At 31.4% G+C, this 18,977-nt stretch overlaps 1 protein-coding gene across 1 annotated transcript in view; it reads right to left on the bottom strand.

Moving 5' to 3' along the window:
• Window positions 1-17,135, bottom strand: part of LOC118182127 (proton myo-inositol cotransporter-like) — a 247,413-nt gene extending 230,278 nt beyond the window's left edge. The window contains exon 1 of the mRNA XM_085816583.1: window positions 16,605-17,135. Within this exon, the coding sequence (XP_085672709.1) occupies window positions 16,605-16,992 (388 nt within the window). The 5' untranslated portion in view covers window positions 16,993-17,135. The remainder of the gene's footprint in view (window positions 1-16,604) is intronic.
• Between the last annotated feature and the right edge of the window lie 1,842 nt (window positions 17,136-18,977).

Genomic DNA, 18,977 nt, shown 5'->3' with positions numbered 1-18,977 from the left:
TACATTCTTGTACATTCGAACCCTCACCGGTGTATGTCGACAATCACAGATATGCTGTGGTGTAGGTCGAAAAGAGAGAGATATGTACACGCTAACGTTGCAAAAGGAAATGTTCCACAAATAAATGCAGTTGTAAAAGCAAGCGCCTCTTGTGCGATTCAAAGTGTCATAATAGTTTAAGTTGTAGCAATAAATAAGATTTGAATCACATAATTTAGTAAGTTTTTAAGTTCCATTAGTTTCCTTTCTCATTTTGAATGAACTATGTGTTGTAAGTTCTTATGTTCTCAAGTCCTTATTTTAAGTCTCAAGTGCGTTTTTTCGCCTCTGAATGACGGAGAAGAAAGTATAATATTCTTATTTGTTCAAACATTCACCATTAGTACATGATGAATGTCGACATTGATCGGTGTAAGTCAGAAATAAGAGTATTTCGTAAATATTTCGGACATACACCAAGCGACTATATGTGAATGTTGACATTCACTGGTGAAAGTCCACATTCTCCAGATTTCGGTGTTTCACCGTAACATATATATTCTGAAGTATTTTTAAAAATGGCAAGGTAAAAATGATAATATAATAGTAAGAAATACTAACTTTCCATTTGAAGAGATGTACATTATAAAATTTTTGATGGAGCTCGACAAAATTATACTTTCACCACTGGTACTCGAGACTAATCGCAATCCGTGATTATTCGCAAAGCCATCCCTAGCCTGGATATGGGAATGTCAACAATACCCTTCGCATTTTAATTATTTTTTAGTTTACTCTCAAACACTTGTTATTGTACTCATTTTTCCACGTTAAGTTCAACTATATCAGTTTTATCCATTGTCCGTATCCAACTGAGAGTTCTAAGTGAAATTTGTCTTATGTTTTGGGGATAGTAAGAACCTTCACCGTAATTTGTTCCTAATATTTTCTTTTTGTTGGCTCGTTTTCTTTTTTGCTTTTTGTTGTGCGTAAGGAGTCACGCAAGCAGTGACTCGAAAGGTGCAGGTAAAACTAGCGCCGTTATGCCAACCGAGTGCAAAGGGTTAATAAGAATGGTTTGCACGCTTCACATACGACTGCGTTTTTAAATTAAAAGATTGGGAGAAGAGGAAGTAGCGTGAAAGAACAGTTTTCTTACGGTATCACGCTGAACCTGTTTAACCATCTGCGGTTGTATTACGTTTATGCACAGGTACCATGTTGGTTGGAATTAATTTTCGTTAAACGAACATTAATATGTAATATGCAAGATTATGAAGTTTGTCGACTTAATATGTTATAAGATGAATATGGTTCTTTGCTGTGATGGCTGAGCGAAGACAAACGAATGGAATGGTAAAAAAGCTTTAGTGGCTGAGAGGAGACATACGACCGCAAAGGGCTAAATCATTAAGACAAGGGTTTGAGTCGTATACGTAGCAATACGACTCAAATTAAACTAATATGAAAACTATTTTCTTTGATTTTGTTTGCTCCCTGGAACTGCTAGCGTCCTGTGATCAGTTTCCTAAAACTTAAATGAATTTAAGTATCATTACTGAGTTTGGAAACAAATAATTTTTAAGGTAAGTGGCAGGCAACGCTTCAACAGCCAAACTGTTGGGTCGCTTATTTTTTTTTTTTTTTTTTTTTTTTTTTGTGCGTAAGACATCTCAATTTCACCTTGCGGGTGTATGTGATTCTAAAAAAGAAATAAAATGTTAAACTTCGTGTTTTAATTTTTTTACACGATCCTTTAAAAATCATACACATGCCCTCTGAAATTACTAAGAAATGCAATACTGGACGAAAAAAAATTCCCTTAAAAATGATAGATTAATTAGTTATGATTTAGGATGTGAGAGATGACATAACTTTTTAAACACTTTAAATTTAATTTTGATGATGGTCAATACATATATTCCATGGAATAACCAATCAAAAAAAAAAATATTTTCCGAATTTGAAAGAAAACTAACTTTTTAATTCTATATTTCAGTCCTGTACTTGATTATTGAATGGATCAACAATTTAACTACATTAGTTTGATTACATCTCTATAAGTTAATATGAAACTGCATAAATCTGTAAGAATTTTTTAAGCTTTTCTTCTTCTTTTCCAAATTCTATACATACCCTCCCCCCTACCCTCCCAAAAAAACCTACTTTAAAATGAGTTTATATTTCCCACAAACATACTAAACCAAAACTATGAAAACGAAATGTATAAAAGATGAAAATACATTTTTTGTTTAAATAACTGATTGAAAAATGTTTAATTATAAGGTTGTTTAATGAAATGTTTTGTTGAAATTGTGAAGTGCACTTTATATCAAATATAGTTTTCATCACTGCGCAAGGTTTTATCCCAAGCTCCCAGTTTTCTAAATCGGGCTCTGGGTACAAGAATAATGGACGTACTTTCGAACAAACTTCTGGAAACAAGAATACGAGCTTAAAATTTTAAGAACTTTTGTTGTGCATAGTTTATTTATTGCTGCATCTAGATTTACACGCTTGCATAAAGCTTAAAGGTTTGTTAAGAAAAGAAAAAGAAAGGAAGAAAAGAAAAGGTTGTATAATATAAAGAAAGGCCTAATGCTCCATGGGCGCAAGAGCCTGTAAAAATGTTAGAACTGAAATAAAAATTATTATTAACATAGGCAACATTTATACAAATAACAATGAAGAGTCTGAGAATAATTTACAGCAAAGAATTTCATTTCCGACAGGATTCAATAAACTATGAAACTACGATATCGATAATACTACGATATCGATAACTATTACGTATCAATAAGAGTGAATCCGAATTATATAATATATATAATATATAATATAGAATAAACAGGCTTAACAAATAAACCCAAACACAGAAAAGTCGATAAAATAAAAGCACATCGAAGCACATAATCAAGTGAGAATGATTAATCGATTAAGAATTGCTTTCTCGACAAAATATAGGAGTAATGACACACTACACACAAAAGTAACATAATATAATCATTTTCAATGATGATTTTATTTTCAAAAGAATAATTTATATTATTATATTATTTGTGCTGTAAAATCAATTATGGGTGATGTTCAGGTCTTCTAAAGATTAATTTCGACAGTAATGGTTCTGGCTTTCCACAGCAATCGCAACTATGGGCATGAAAACGGATGTGCAATTCACACCGCTAAGGTTACGAAATAGGCCATATGAGTTTGGCATTTGGAGTAGATTTATATTTAATTCCCTCTTTATGTAGTGTTTTTAATAAGCAGAGAACAAAAGAAGAATAAACCAAAACAATAGTGAGAAATGGTTGGAACAACAGAAAACAATAGAAAGCAATACTTAGAAATATTTTTTAAAAAAAATCTCGATAAATTAACCAACAAAAAAACTTTTCTTTAAACCTCTAAGACTAGCGCTTTTCTATTTGATGGCTCTTCTAAATGGTTCTGGATGTTTTGACGCAGAGCCCATGAAGGTCATATTTTCTGTGATTGGACAATACATGTTCCAACTTTAAATTATAGGCACGCATCACAGTGACACAGAGGCTAATTTGCATTTTGAATTAAAACAGGGGAAAAACTGAAAAACAGATTTATAATGAATTCTGAAATTAAGTTAATAATTTCGATAATAGATTACAGAGAAACTGCTTTAACAATAAAATCAGTAATACTTTATTTCAAACAGTTTTCAGAAAAATCATGCCAAATGTGTTAAACCTAGAACAGTAATTGAATGGATTGTTAGAATGTATTAGAGAACTTTTTGTGGAAGAAATCTGTGAAGTGACATAACACGGAAAGCATATTTCACAAGTACACATCTGTGTAGCCACCGAAGGAGTGGCGTCTAGGATGGACCAATGAGCATCCAGTAATATTTCTGTCATGTCACATGACCTTTCGCGTGCTTTAAGATTTAAGCAAGATGGTTGAAAATATTCTGCCACGCAATTTTCTGTACAAAACAATTAAAGCATCGTCGATTGCTTCTGAAACTTTTCATTGCGAAGTTAGATCAAATATAGGAAATTATGAAGATTTCACTACCTGGTTGAAATAAATAAACACATGTTGGATACTTCGCAAAAATATCGAGGTAAAATATTACTTAAATGGTAAATAAGATGAAGAAAGAAATATGTGATAAACATCTCCGCCCAAATGCAATCTTTACATAAAACTATGCGTATGAGAAAAATATTGACATTAATTATATATGTAAATAGAAGTCAGCACTTTTTATTGCAATCTATACGAAAAAGATGTTCTATTATAATAACCAATGCAGAATTTTATTCAAAATTAACTTTACTACTTTGCATTCGTATACATTTAGTGTGTTAAATTTCACATTTAATAAATGCTCACTCTGAAATGTACTGTCTACACAAGAAATACTCATCAAACAGAGTGAATTTATCGTATTCACAATTTATCGTATAATTTTTAATGTTAACAATGGATATAATCATATCATATTTGTTCTGAATCTTGCACTTTAAAAATCAAAAGAATGCAAGCACTGAAATAAGAAAACACTAGATTCATTGTAACACTTTCAGTCATTCTCAGCTCAATTAAAAAAATATACACTTGAATTCTCTTAATCCACATAATATGCCGTGAACATCAATCCTAATATTAATGAGTAATAAAAATCGCGAAAGTGAAATGTCAGCGATTAATCAAACTCAGAAAACGAAAGCACTAGGAGATTTTCTACTATTACGCCATATACAGTCAACAGTCGTTAATCCGGACTCGTCGGGACTTCGGCGATTCCGAATTATCGATTTTTCCGGATTATAGATCATCAGTTTAAATCTGGTAAGATGGCATGCAGAAATTACAAAATTAAAAATATGAAACCGTAATTTATGAAATAAATAACAATTATGATCTAAAGGGTATCAAAATTTACAAAAAGAAAAAGCTTAATATTTATTTGTTTACTTTATTAAACATTTCCTTCAATGTAAGTTGCTTCGTTTCATGTGATAATACTTTCTCTTTAATTCTATTAAACAGACATAATTTCTTGTTTAGTTAGAAAGTTCCGCTGTTCAAGTCCTATAATTGCTGTGTTGAGAATACGACTAATTTTTCAATCGAAATGTTTTCGTTTTCAATAACCTCTAGGTCACTTTCTTCACTATCCGAAGCGAATTATAATGACGAGGAACTTGATTTAAATCATATCAAAGACGGAGTACATCGAGATGAAATACTTTAGTACGGAATTATAAACCAAATAAAATAAAAACATCTGCCCTGAAGATAAGGATAGTGCTGACAGATCAACTTCCAATCCGCGGCGTGAAATTGATAAACAGATTTCGGATTTCAAAACATACTTTCGCTTTGTGTCGTGAAATTGATAAACAGATTTCGGATTTCAAAACATACTTTCGCTTTGTAGTAAATATATATCGGAAATTCTATTTGACATAATCGAAAGCTCAAGCTTACTTTTATAAAATTGCTCTAACAGTCTGCAAAAAATAATAAGCCGGATCCAATTCGAAGATTAAGGAACAACGCAATCTGCAACATTAACTGAATTAGATAACTTTAGCTTAGCGTATAACTCCGTTACACATTAAACGCGCATGCGCACAAACATATTCGCAGCCGTAAGGGTCTTACGCGCTCTCGTAAATGCCTGTGCGCATGCGTGAACGCGACGCATGCGCAGAAAGTTTGTAGCTTTGAGGTCCGGATTATAGATCATCCCGATTATGGGTGTCCGAATTAACGACTTTTGACTGTATTTATAACTGCGAAACAAATGCAAATTAAAACGTAAACAACATACGCTCAAAGGCACGAAGATTTAGCGTCACAAGAGCAATATCAGCTCATTGGTCCATTTTCGAAACCCCTCCCTCAGTGGCTACGCTAATGTGCACTTGTGAAATACGCATACGGGACAGCGTAGTTCGTGTTAAAAGCGCAAATTGAGTTAAAGCATCTTTCGACCATTCGGCGCGGCATCGTGCCTTGAACTACGTGCCTCGAGCAAAGACGCTTGAATTCTTTTGATCAGAAACAGATCCCTATCATGCCCCAACCATCTTATTTCCCTCGTTTGTTGCACTCTGAAACTGCTGTTGTATATTATCAAGGTCAATGTTTTCAACTAATACAAGTTATCCAAAACAACGTAATGACCCGTCAACAGATATTAAAAGAGGCATTCTGTTAGCATTTTTAGAAATGTTACGAGCGTTAATGCAGACGTTGATGCTGCAGAGAGAGATTACTCACCTTCGAATTAACATCTCGATAAATGTTAAATCGAAAATGACCATATAATAATTTTTTACCTTAAATAAAATAAATACCCAAATAAAAGAATTCCCATACAACCACATTCCACGAACTCTCTGAACGTAGGATTATTTAATTAATTTTTTACAGAGGCTGAAAACAAAGTTATTTTCTTTAAGCAAAATTAATTTAGCAGTTCAAGTGTGTACTTCTCGTTAAAGATTCTCGTTAAAACTTAAACCTGATTATAGAAATCTTCAATTTATTGAATTTTATTATCGATGAGAGAAAATTTTTATAACACACACTTAAAAAAAAAAGAGTTTAAACGAAATTAAGAAACGAAGTTCTTTTTTTAGTCTACGTTTCTCGATAAAATTTTGAATTAGTTTAATTATTTAGAAATAGTTCTTCAGCGTAAGTATAAGAAAGCTGTAAAATGCGAAATTTTAAATGCATCGATTCAAAACAAGAGCGAAAAGTTTTAAGTATGCGTTTAATCAACATATGACAGATTACAAAATTAAAGCACATATATTCTTGCATCTATACATAGATAGATACAAAATTAGATTCAAGAATCGGGAATACAGAACATTAAACAGTGAAGTGGTACAGGAAAATTGTTTTACAGCTGATATGCAGAAGTTCTCTCGTGAATGCGTGGTACGTTCATAAAAAATGGGGAACTAAGCGAATCAAAATTTTTAAATTTACAGAAAAAATTATTGATCATCTGTTGATGGATGTTGTGAATACCCCTAGTAAAGTAATAATAACAACAAAAAAAAATTAAATTCGTACGAAAGATCCGCGAGGAAGACGAGAAAGCGATATAAAGAATGCTATAAACGCTCAGCAGGCCTAAAAACGTACTCAGTACGCCACGAATACAGCAAAGAAAGTAACAACATATTGCGATAATCGTAAGGGCAAGTCGGCACTTCGTTTAGCCTGCTTTAAAAAAAAAAAAAAAAAAAAAAAAAGATTATTATTATTATTATTATATTTAATTTATTAAGTTATTTGTTTTGTATTGAATGTTTGATTATAATGTTGGCATGTTAATGTATATTGTTGATTAATTAAAATAAAATAAAATTTTGTACTACGTATGTTTTGATATACAAGCGTGACCCATCGGTGAGTCATGCTGCCCCGCGGAACAATCAGGCATGACCCACCGGTGGGTCATGCCGCCTCTCGGCACAGACAAGTATGACCCACCGTTGGGTCAGGCGCGCGTTAATGTGTTAAACAGTGACATATGCTTTCAATGTTGAAAATTTTATTAAAACAATTTTAGTACTGCGGGTACCAGTGTTTCGTAAATAAAGTATCATATTCAACATGATGCCAGATAATGAAGTAACTGACTTAGATCACTTTTTAATGGCTATTACTTCGAGTTTTCTATGATATTTAAAAAAAACTACAAGACGAAAGTCATCTTGTTCATTGATGGTTTCCATATTAGATATAACAGTACTCATTATTAATTTCATTGGCTGACTTCATAAAACTGTTAATACCTATTATTTTTGCGAACACTGAACAGAAAAGTATGCAACAGTTTATGCTGATTATGCTTATTTAAGTTTCCGTAAATACGAGTCAATTTTAATAAGCTAAATTCGGTTTTTGTATTTAGGAAAACTTTCTCAGCCATGGTGATGACATTATTTTTATAAAATTAACTACCTTATTTTGAATAACTTTTATTGGAAATATGTGGAATGAAGCCAGTACGTCAGGAAATAAAGCATGTGGTCATTTTTTCTCCAAATACAATAATAATAAAAAAAATTAAAAAAAACAAATAAAATTATCTGAATTTCCAAGATAAAAAAGGGAAAACTTTTTTATAATTCCACTGAAGATAACTGATTTCAGTTATCACGAAGGCCGGTATATCACATTACCCACTGCCACAGTTAAGAAATTTGTTTTCGGTTCCGTAGTATTCTAGAAATTGCCATTTTATGATGCTAGCCATACCTTAAAATATGAAAAACCAACAGAACTATCTCGATAATGAAAGGCTGACAAACTGCAAGTCGGCAAACAAAAGGCACATATCACGGTAAAACAGATGGCTATAAAGAAAACAATAAGATGTAGTCTGATGGTGGTTAACACGTGATTTTTTCTACTTCCCAGCAAGAATAGTGGTCTCGTGATACAATACCCTTGACATAGAATCTTTCAGTTTATAAAACATTCCTCCTTTACAACATTAAAAAATTAACATTTTGAAAAGAATTCAATAATAAATAATTTTATATATATTAAAATACAACAAACGTATGAACTAAATGTTATTTGCTAAATATGCTGATGCGTTACGTTTTTCAAATTATTTTAACTCCGTATTTATTTACCCCTCTCCAAGTTTATAGCATATGATTTAGAAAAGTCTGGTTTATGGCAACAGCAATAAGTGTATCCAGAGGTACTAAATTACACAGGGTAAGTAAAAATAATAGTATTGAAATTAATAACTTTAAGATATTTCTTTGAAATAGAGCATACAGTAAGTACTAGTGCCCCAGTTTATAAGTGCTTTTTAATCTCCTCAGTGGCCAACGACCCAGGTTCAAATCCTACTGGATGGGTTGGCTCCATGGGAGATTTTGTGATTTTCCCCAAGTGAGTGAGAATTCAAGCCAGTTTCTGTTGTTGTTACGAATGGCTTTATTTGGAAGGATCAATCCAAACATATAAAACAACTCAAGTACTACACAAGAATAATGATATATAATAAAAAAGAACAAACATGTAAAGCAAGAACCAGAACAAATGAACATGGGAACAAAAGTAAAAAGTTAAAAATTTAAACAAGGTAAGTAACATAAATGATGTAGTCTTTACATGGAGTTCATCAAAGTTCTGGCTTTCCAGTATAGTTTGCTTGTCTCACCTCGTTTTTGAAACTGTTTATTTAGTTCTAGGCATAAAAGAAGATGCTCTGTACTCATGATGCTCAAATTACAAATTTGGCATATACTAGAAGGAAGGATGTCAATTTTATCCTTCCAAGCCAATTTCTTTTAAACTGACTTTTACCAATGCATCCCTCCCGTTAGCCAGATAGCCCCATTGTACATTGCTATAGCCAAAAAATCTAATCCTGACGTCCTACGTTTTCATTTAAGACTTCTCCTCAGAAATAGAATGCACTACGTAATTTTCCCATAAACGGATACCTTCCCCTCCATACACATACACACACACTTGGTAGAGTTTCCTTATGCTGGACAGACAATATTAGGCTCTGGGCTTTCTCCATATGAAACCTCTATGTGTGAAACTTATCTCATTATTGAAGAGGACATGGTTCCAATTTTGCTGTGTGCCTGACTCCACAAAAACCGTATCTCTTCTGCGATCTGTAGAGGAGATCTGTATAGGAAGACACTGCTAATCGCTGGATGTAAAGGGCTTTCTACTCTGTGTTTCCTGGAAAGTACTGTTCTAGACGCACTAGTGAGTTTCTGAGAGATCTCTCTAGCCCTTATCTCCCTGCGACGTCGTGCATTTAATACCGCATAGCAATCCTCCACATGCATCATGTCCCTCGGGCGACTTTTGAAATCGGTTCTACAACTGGAAACCACCATTTAAGACACACAGAGTCAGATTGGCCAGCCTGAAGTCTACTAATGGTTCTAGATTGGCCAGCCTGAAGTCTACTGAAGTCTACTATTAGATTGGCCAGCCTGAAGTCTACCAATGGTTCTAGACGCAATAGTTAGTTTCTGAGAGAGATCTCTAGCTCTTATCTCTCTACGGTGTCGTGCATTTAATACCGCATAACAATCCTCCACATGCATCATGTCCCTCGGACGACTTTTGAAACCGGTTCTATAACTGGAAACCACAGTTCAAGACACACAGAGGCAGAGACTGCCGGTTCAAATTGGCCAGCTTGAAGTCTACTAATGGTTCTCCACTTCGATTCATCGCTTAAATAATTGCTAGAACTTGTTTAAACTGAAATCAATCTTGTGATTTTCATTGCAAAAAAACACAGTTCTATAGATGAATTTTACAGATTCGAAAACTGGCCATTTTTATCATTTCTTATAAAACATATCCTTTTAATTTTTTAACCACCACTAGATGATAGCATTACACTTAGATTTAGACTCTATAATTGACCAAGCCATTACACATGTCATTCTCCAAAATATATATGAAATCCAAATTTTAAAATATTAGTGGTAGTTATTTTGAATTATTGCATAACTTTAATTGATAGTACATGAAAATGTTTCCTTAGAAATTCCACCACACAGACATTACTTCCCTTGCACATATAGCACTCGACTCCTGTATGCCATAATTAATATTATTTTTGAAAATGATTAAAGCATTCTCTTACCTCCCCCCTTTTCAAAATATCGCCTGCAGAGGACCAGAATTAATATTATACACATTCTCGATACACCAATATATAATTCAATTTAAAATTCCCGTTTTTGAAGCAATCCTAACAGTAAACACAATAGAGCAAAATTCTGTTATCTCGTATTTGTTTATTCGCTTAAGTTATTTTTACGATCATTCTAATGTTCAACTAATGCGAATTAGAGGGGGAAAACTGTCGTATGCCTAGTAAAAATATTAAGCATTTTTTTTCCTTTGATTCTTTGAAAACATTTACGATAAGAATTATCGCTTTCTCCCGAACATACTTTCGTGATATAAATGGTTATATAAAGCATCCACACAATCTCGAATGCTTTCTCGATTTAACCTCCGGACCACCAGCAATATTTTTTTTAACCAAGTCAAGGAATGAAAGATGTAATACTAAGAAAAGAGGCAGATGTGCAGCAAAAGTGATTTTTTTCCCGACAAACTGAGATTCCTATCAAACACCTGGTGACTAGAGAATCACAGCGTGGCTTATGAAAATGTATTGACTATAGCCACGACCACTCTTTTGACCATTGAGTGCTTAGGGAAGACGGTTAATATTTTTCTGTCTGATATAATCAATAAGCGAAGCCTGAAGACATTATTAGTTTGGAGTGAGATGTTGCTCGTACTAGTTTTCTTTTGCTTTTTTTGCGGGGGGGGGGGTATAGAAAGGGAGAAAAATAAGATTCCGAAGATATTTAACTCAGTTAACATAGCAAATTGCGCTCTTCCTTATCCAGCTTATGATTTTTTGCAGACTATTGTTCTTACAGCTGTCTTATCAAAATTAAAATTTTTAATTTATTTTATGAAGGGAAAAAAAAAAAAAGAAAAAAAAAAAAGTTCCTAATTCTGGAGCTATAGTAGAATCTGCAAAGCGAAACACTATTTGGTACTTTCCCTTCCATAGCGGCCTTGGCGAGAAAAAACAGCCTTGGTGCAACTCCAGGCTAAGACAACACTAGTTCAAAATTAGGCAAATTAAAAATCTTATTTTGTCGTAAATTCTGAATGCTAGGCAGTAAAATTTTCTAGTGTGAAGAAAGTACAGCTTGTGAAGAAATGTGGAGAAGTGATAATAAATGAAGATGATATAAATGATTTCCATTCTGCCGGCAATGTCGTAATCAGTAATCAACTAACGAACGCTGAAATCTACAGTATGGTTTTAAATTCAGAAAATATCATTACAAAGAAAGTAACTAAGAGATTCATGAGAATAAAAAGAATTCATCTCACAATTTAGTGTTTTTGGTTTGGTTTCATTTATTTGATTATGACAAGAGCACACGAGGGCTACCTGCCTAAGGGAAGGGATGCCTCCAGACTTTAAGAGAAACTGGCTCGTATACACGTTACACGTGGGGAAAACTATGAAAACTTCCATGCAGCCACCTCATTCGTCGAGATTCGAATTATTATCTTAAAGGATCATTATTATCTTCATTATAAACAACTATTTCACATTTTAATTTCTTAATTTCTACATTTCATGTTACTAAAATTATACTGATGATTTAAAATCCGGAATCGCCGAAGTCCGGATTATTCCAAATGTCGGACTTTGTATTATGGTAGAGTTTTAGTTTAGTGAAACTCTGACATAAATAGGAATTCTAGCTGAAAAGATTTTCTATATCAAGGATTCGCAGCATCTTATCTTTAACAGAAAAATACTTTCTAGTTGGTGGACACCAAATTGCATTACATTACATTTTATATATATAACATATATATATATACATAAATACAAAAAAATTTAATAAGAAATATAATTATTCCAAGAATTTTCGCGCATTATGCCGCAGAAAATTGATCAGTAATAACATAAAGAAATTTAGAACTAATTTTTCACAAGGAACAAGAATTGAAATTTAAATACGTAAAATTAAAAGATCCTATAAACAAAGAATTATAATTATGTAGATGTACAGATAAATTAAAATAAACCATCACAAAAGAAAAATTAAAAACAAAGATAGTAAAAAAGAACATGAAAGAAGATTAATTCAATCAACTTCAATATAACATCCTCAGTGGGTATACTGAAAGCAGTTACAGTCAATTATATATATATAACATTGATTATTTATGACAGCTACTTATTATATTTAACATTAAATAGATTTTATTTTTATCCTACAGATGATTGACATGTTTTTAATTATTTTTCAATGAATTAACACATTCAAAATTAGGCCAACTCAATACCATTTTCCTACAAAAGGTGCAACAATATATTTCAGTTTCATTTCTTTAACTGATAATTTTGAATTTCTGTGGTTAAATTGAAACAGGAAATTCTGTGAACTTCCAACTAATAAAAGGAATTTTTCAGCTTAATGCTTAAAGTAATACAGCAATTATATATGGTAAATATAATAAATAAAAATTATATAAAAAAAAACAAGAGTGATTATTAACAAATAGATGAAAAAAAGCTGTTTATTCACCGTATTCTAAGATTTTTCATTTATCATTATTATTTTAAGATAAAAATGCATGTAACACATCTTAAATTCAACATTCAGTTTAAATTTTTTAATCCAAGTTCAATTAGCACTTTGTTAGTTTGAACAGTAATGCACTTAGAAATTAATGAGTATTTAATGAACTAGAGAACATACATTAATGACTTCCAAAAAAATTCTTAATTTTTGGTTAGACAGCATTGATTGGGTATGACAGACATTTAAGCTGTTGGAATTTTAACTTCCTGATAACTTTTGTTTAAAACTGTGAGAAAAAAAAAAAAAAAAAGAAAAAAGAAAAAGAAAGAAAGAAAGAAATCATCAGATCTCATGAAATAACAATGAATCTTTCCATTCTGAAACTACGCTTTGCATTTCAGAATAAATGCTTTTTTAAAAAATGGGATAACAAAAAGAGATTCTCATTTAGGGAAGTTTGAATTGACTCTCTCCCATTTCACTATTTCAAGAAAGAATTTGTTTGATACCTCAAATTAGTAGCAAATAATCATATATATATATATTTATAAAAAATTAGTAAAGGCAGGTTACAGCACAATTAAAATCATGTAATCCAAAATACTGGAAAAAATAAAACATGAACAAAACTAACAAGAAATGTTTCCTCATTTATATTTATTAAATACAACAATAATTTATAATTAACAAACATATAAATAGTATGTATTTATCAAAGATAATAAAGCTTTACTTTGTACACTTTTACAGACTTGAAAATATTTATCATTTAAATTGCACTACTAACACAGATTTGAAAAGGCATGACATTTAAATATTTAGTAATATAAACAGGAATGGAATAGAAAATGTTGAGAATCATTAGATGTAACACTTGAGACAATGATGAGTGATATATTCTCTAATTAGATCAGAGCAAAAGAAACCCAACTTATATTATATTGCTAGATTTAGTTAAAAATAAACTGCCCAGATGGGAAAGTGGTTAATAACTCTGACTGTTATGCTAACGCCTGGGTTTGAATCCTAGAGAAAGCATGGATGTAAATTGTCTGCCTGTCCTTCCATACAAGGTATTGGTGGCTGCCTGTTAGGCATCTTTAAAATAAAATGACCATACCTTTTGACCTCAGTCGAGGCCAAAGCCCAGTATGACTAGTGCCCGCAATTAAAAAAAAAAAAGTTTTAAATATTGATAGCCACCTACATAAAATAACTAAACAATTTTTAAAAAGCTATAGTATAATGAAACAAAGTATAATTAAGTAATAAATTAAGCAAATTTTAAATGCAACAAAAAATATTAAAAACATATTATAACAAATGAAAATACTGTTACAATGTCAATAATTTTTATATAAGACAATAAGCAAAAAAAAAATTACATATTGTTGTACTAGGTTATAATGTCAAAAGATACTAATTTTTAAGTTAAGGTACCATCATAATGAAATAGAACTTCCAGCAGAACACAGAACATGGAAGGAAAGTAACAAGTATGCATAAAAATACAGGGCCAGATTTAGACTTGATAAAGCCCTAAACTATTTGAGATATGGGGCCCTTTATATGTCTGTTATACTATATTTTAATTCTATATTTATACTATATTTTAATATTTTGTCTGTGTTAAAAAAGTTAATCCCTATGATTAAAATTAATGCAAGTTGCATTTATCACATTTTTACCTATCATTCTGGAATTTAATTCAAATATAGCCCAGTATTTGATATAATAGTAAAACCACTGGATGAATATACATTGGAAGAACTTTTTATTCATTAAATGATTGGAAAATACTGTACAGATTTATAATTAAAAAAAAAAAAATCAACAGGTTTGTAGGAGTTTTTTTTTTTTTTTTTTTTTTTTTTTTTCCCTTTTCCATTTTAACTAAGATTACCCTTTTAAATGATATAAATATTTTAGATTTCCATTTCACTTTTTAACTCATTCTTATTGATTATCTTTTCCACACTTCCCCATTATCCAAATGGATAATAAATCAACAAACTTTTGTTTAAAAATCTCAGAATTTAATAATAGCTAATTTCAAACATCTACCAAATTACTAAAATATTCTACTGGAACATATTACACAAACAAACATAAAGCTTCTATGTTAAAGTAATAATGCGCCTCTAAAAAATTTCTGAACTATTATTTACTTGAAAGCCTCATAAAAAAAGTATTCTAGAACATATAAATATAGCCTGGCTGGCTTGAGAGTTAAAATATAACTTGTAATAAACTGTCTAAATTAACATACAGATTCTGTAATGCTAAAATAAAATATAATAACAAAACATAATATAAAACTTTCTACCTTGTAATTGTTGGAAATCCCATTAAACAGAAATAGCTGGCAACTAATTTTTTTTTTTTTTTTTTTTTTTTAAGGGACACACAAAATATGATAAATGTTAAATTTAATTCGTGCTTTTGTGGGATCTTTCCTTGATATATTTAAGTTTAAAATGTGTTAAAATCTTCTTTCTCACTAAATAAAACCCCCAAAAATATTACAGTATTTATGTTCTTAAAATTTTATATTTTAAATGATGTAAGTTAATATATTGTTCGCAATGCAAAACAATTTTAGGAAATGCAAACAAAATTCAATAATGAAACAAGTTATGCAAGGTTATATTATAAACAAGGAACAAATAATGAAACAAGTTTTATATTTATAATAAAATTATACTCTTTTTAAAAGAAAATCTTTCTGGTTTCCTATCGGGAAATAATTTGAACATCCTAAAATTAGTAAAGAAATAAAGTGCAACGTAATTTATGAAAATTATTTATCCTATTATTATTTGAGAATTTATTTGGCTAAGCATATGAAACAAGCAGATTTTACAATTGTAAGCAGTAAAATATTACATAGTAATAATTTTATTTTCTATAAAATAATTTAAAATATTTTACTGCTTATATAACTGATACCTATTGCCATATCTCCCTTGAAAACAAAATTTAGATTAGAGAGGATGATATACGTAAGCTTAAAACTGTTTTCCTTTTACATTGGACATAATTTCATTAATGTTATTTAAAGATTAACCATCAAGATATCCAATTTCTTTAAGGAAAAAACACTGTAATCAAATTATCTTCTGTTAATTAAACCAGTACATGTGAAATTTATTAATAAATTATTTATACATATACATACTTTTAAGGGTGTTTAAAGAAACTGTTATTTAGATCATCTAAGTTAACATATATTTACTCATATATAAGAGGAATATAAATCATGCAAGGGGTAAACAATTATAGCAGGAAAAAAGATATTCATATTCAAAATATTTTAAAACTTTAATGTAATATTCTTGATTAACATTCTTTATCGGCTCAGAAAATATTCGGTGCTTTCACATTTTCAACAATTCGTATGCTCATTCATGACAGTAGATTTTAAGTCATAAACAAGGGTTCACCTTAAATATAATGGAAATATGCACTTACCAATTCCAATACCAACAACTACTCGTCCAGATATTAGCATTGCAATGTTATGGGCAAAACCCATTAACAATGATCCAAGCGTAAAAACAATACTAGCTAAAATTATTACTATTTTTCGGCCGTACCTGTCAGCGATTTTCCCCGCGCACAAACAAATCAGCCATGCAGTGATAACGGTAACGCTGACCACTACTCCTTGCATAGTATTATCTAATTTAAAATGATCTCTCAATAAAATCATCGCACCCGATACAACCCCAGTATCATAGCCAAAAAGTAAACCCCCTACAGCTGACAGCACAGCAACGATGTAAACAAAGCCATGCACCTTATCCTTTTGCTTGCCAAGAACCAAACTATCTTCATTAGTATCTGATAATGCATCCATTTTGAAAATTCAATAATAAAAATACTTAATGATTGTTTTTACTCTAAGGAAATTGTTAGAGAACAGAAAGAAAATCAAAACAGTACGCATAACAGACACTAAAAGGTACGGCACGACTATGTTTACAATTTTCCTCTGAAAACATATTTATGTTTCCATTTGCCCGCCAGAGGGCTCTTAAGGCGTAGAAAGAATCTATAATGTTATCACTTCACCGAAAATCTCTCATGAAGCTGTTTGCGAAATTTTCCGCTAGGGAAAATACGATATGCAAGGCCCTATGTGTCTGTACTTTGTCGAGATGGATGTCCTAGAACTATTTATAATCCAAGGTGTGTTCTTCTATACACCTTGCTTGCAATTTACTTTCGATTCCTTTTTTTTTAAAGAGTTTTTCAGAGATTTTCTGACAAAAGTAAGATGATGGAATCCTTAAAAAATACTTTAGAGACAATTCTTAAAGAGCTTTCTCAGGAGCACACGTAAAACCTTACGCTTCAAATTAATTATGAATAGAAATAACGTGTTATTCTCTAGGAAAAAATTTTAACTTAAAAAAGCTTTTTCGATAAAAATATACGTTCAAAATGTAGTTGATGGGAAGAGGTTTTTGAGTTTCTCTAAAAAAAATTTTCAGGTTAAATTTTCTTCATTTACAGTCATAAGAATCAACGCTGATTCAGGAACAACTGAATTTCCAATTACAAATAAACTAAAAATTTACTGCTTACAATATTTACTCGTCTCTTACCCTCTGCATTCTCCAAATTAATTTTTTCCTATTCCATTTATTTCATGAAGGATTTCACTTTTATAATATATGTAATACTACTCGTATAACATATATTATAAAAATACATATAATTTCATGTCATACATATAATTTCGTGTCATACGTATTTCGTGTCAATTTATAATTTTCTTTTATTTTTATATTTTATTTCATTTTTAACTGCTCGTTATTTGTCAACCATAGACTAGGTAACTGTTTCACCCCTCGTTTGGCGTAAAGGCTTCAAACAAATTTTCTTTTTAAAAGGGATCTTTAGCATCCAAAAATTCTGAAAGAGTGTCAAAAAATGAAAAAGATATAGCTGTTTTTAGATGGCCGTTAAACACCTATTTGTAAAGGAAAATTCCTTTAATAAAACAAGGAACAGAGTGTGAAAACGAACTTGTAAAACAAAATAGAGGAGTTCTTTCTGACGGTGCCACAGAGTCTAGATTCTTAGCGGGCATGCGCTAGAGGGTGTCATTAGGACCTCAGCATCGATCCTGAAGAAATGCGAGAGGGGTGTTAAAACTCCACAAAAGTTTTATCAAACATAAGCTTTTTTTCGACAGCCAGATTATTTTAGTGTGAAGGTTGGCTTGCTTGGTTTATGTAGTTTCTGGCGCATTACCTATATTACCATGTGCCAAACATATGGTCCATTTTTGTTTTTTGTGTGAAGAAATAAGAAATAAAAGTTCTCAACATTTCCTTCATACAACTACGCAAATAATCTAGAATTCAACATGTGCAAAATTTGACTTAGGTGCATTACGGAACGCCTAAATTTTGGTGATAACCTGCTTAAATGAGATGAGATGCGGACCATTATTTACATATCATGCAGCCTCAATTTTTTTCATTCGTCGACATGGACTCCTTACGGGTCGGAGTACACCCCTAGGGGTCCATGAAAACCGATTTGGAGATCTACGGTCTGCATTTTAATAGAACAATCACATGGTTACACATAATAAATGTTTGTACTTATAAGTTATTTGCAATTGTGTGCTATGATATGGTAGATGCCAAAAATTGCAATATGCAGTTCTGTCATTTACCTCTCGTTTTCTCTCATATGTTCAGGGCCGGATTCAGACTTGATAAGGCCCTAAGCTATTTGAGATATGGGGCCCTTTATAAGCCCAGATATTATATGTCAGCACCAAATAAGATTTTCGGGGGGGAGCTAAGCTATAGCTTGTATAGCTTA

The sequence above is a fragment of the Stegodyphus dumicola genome, chromosome 5, assembly GCF_044657685.1.
Source record: "Stegodyphus dumicola isolate Sdum_Otavi_A_Nest chromosome 5, ASM4465768v1".
Classification (NCBI taxonomy): domain Eukaryota; kingdom Metazoa; phylum Arthropoda; class Arachnida; order Araneae; family Eresidae; genus Stegodyphus; species Stegodyphus dumicola.
Note: the sequence above shows the minus strand (reverse complement) of the source record. Positions and strands in the feature narration are given on the sequence as shown.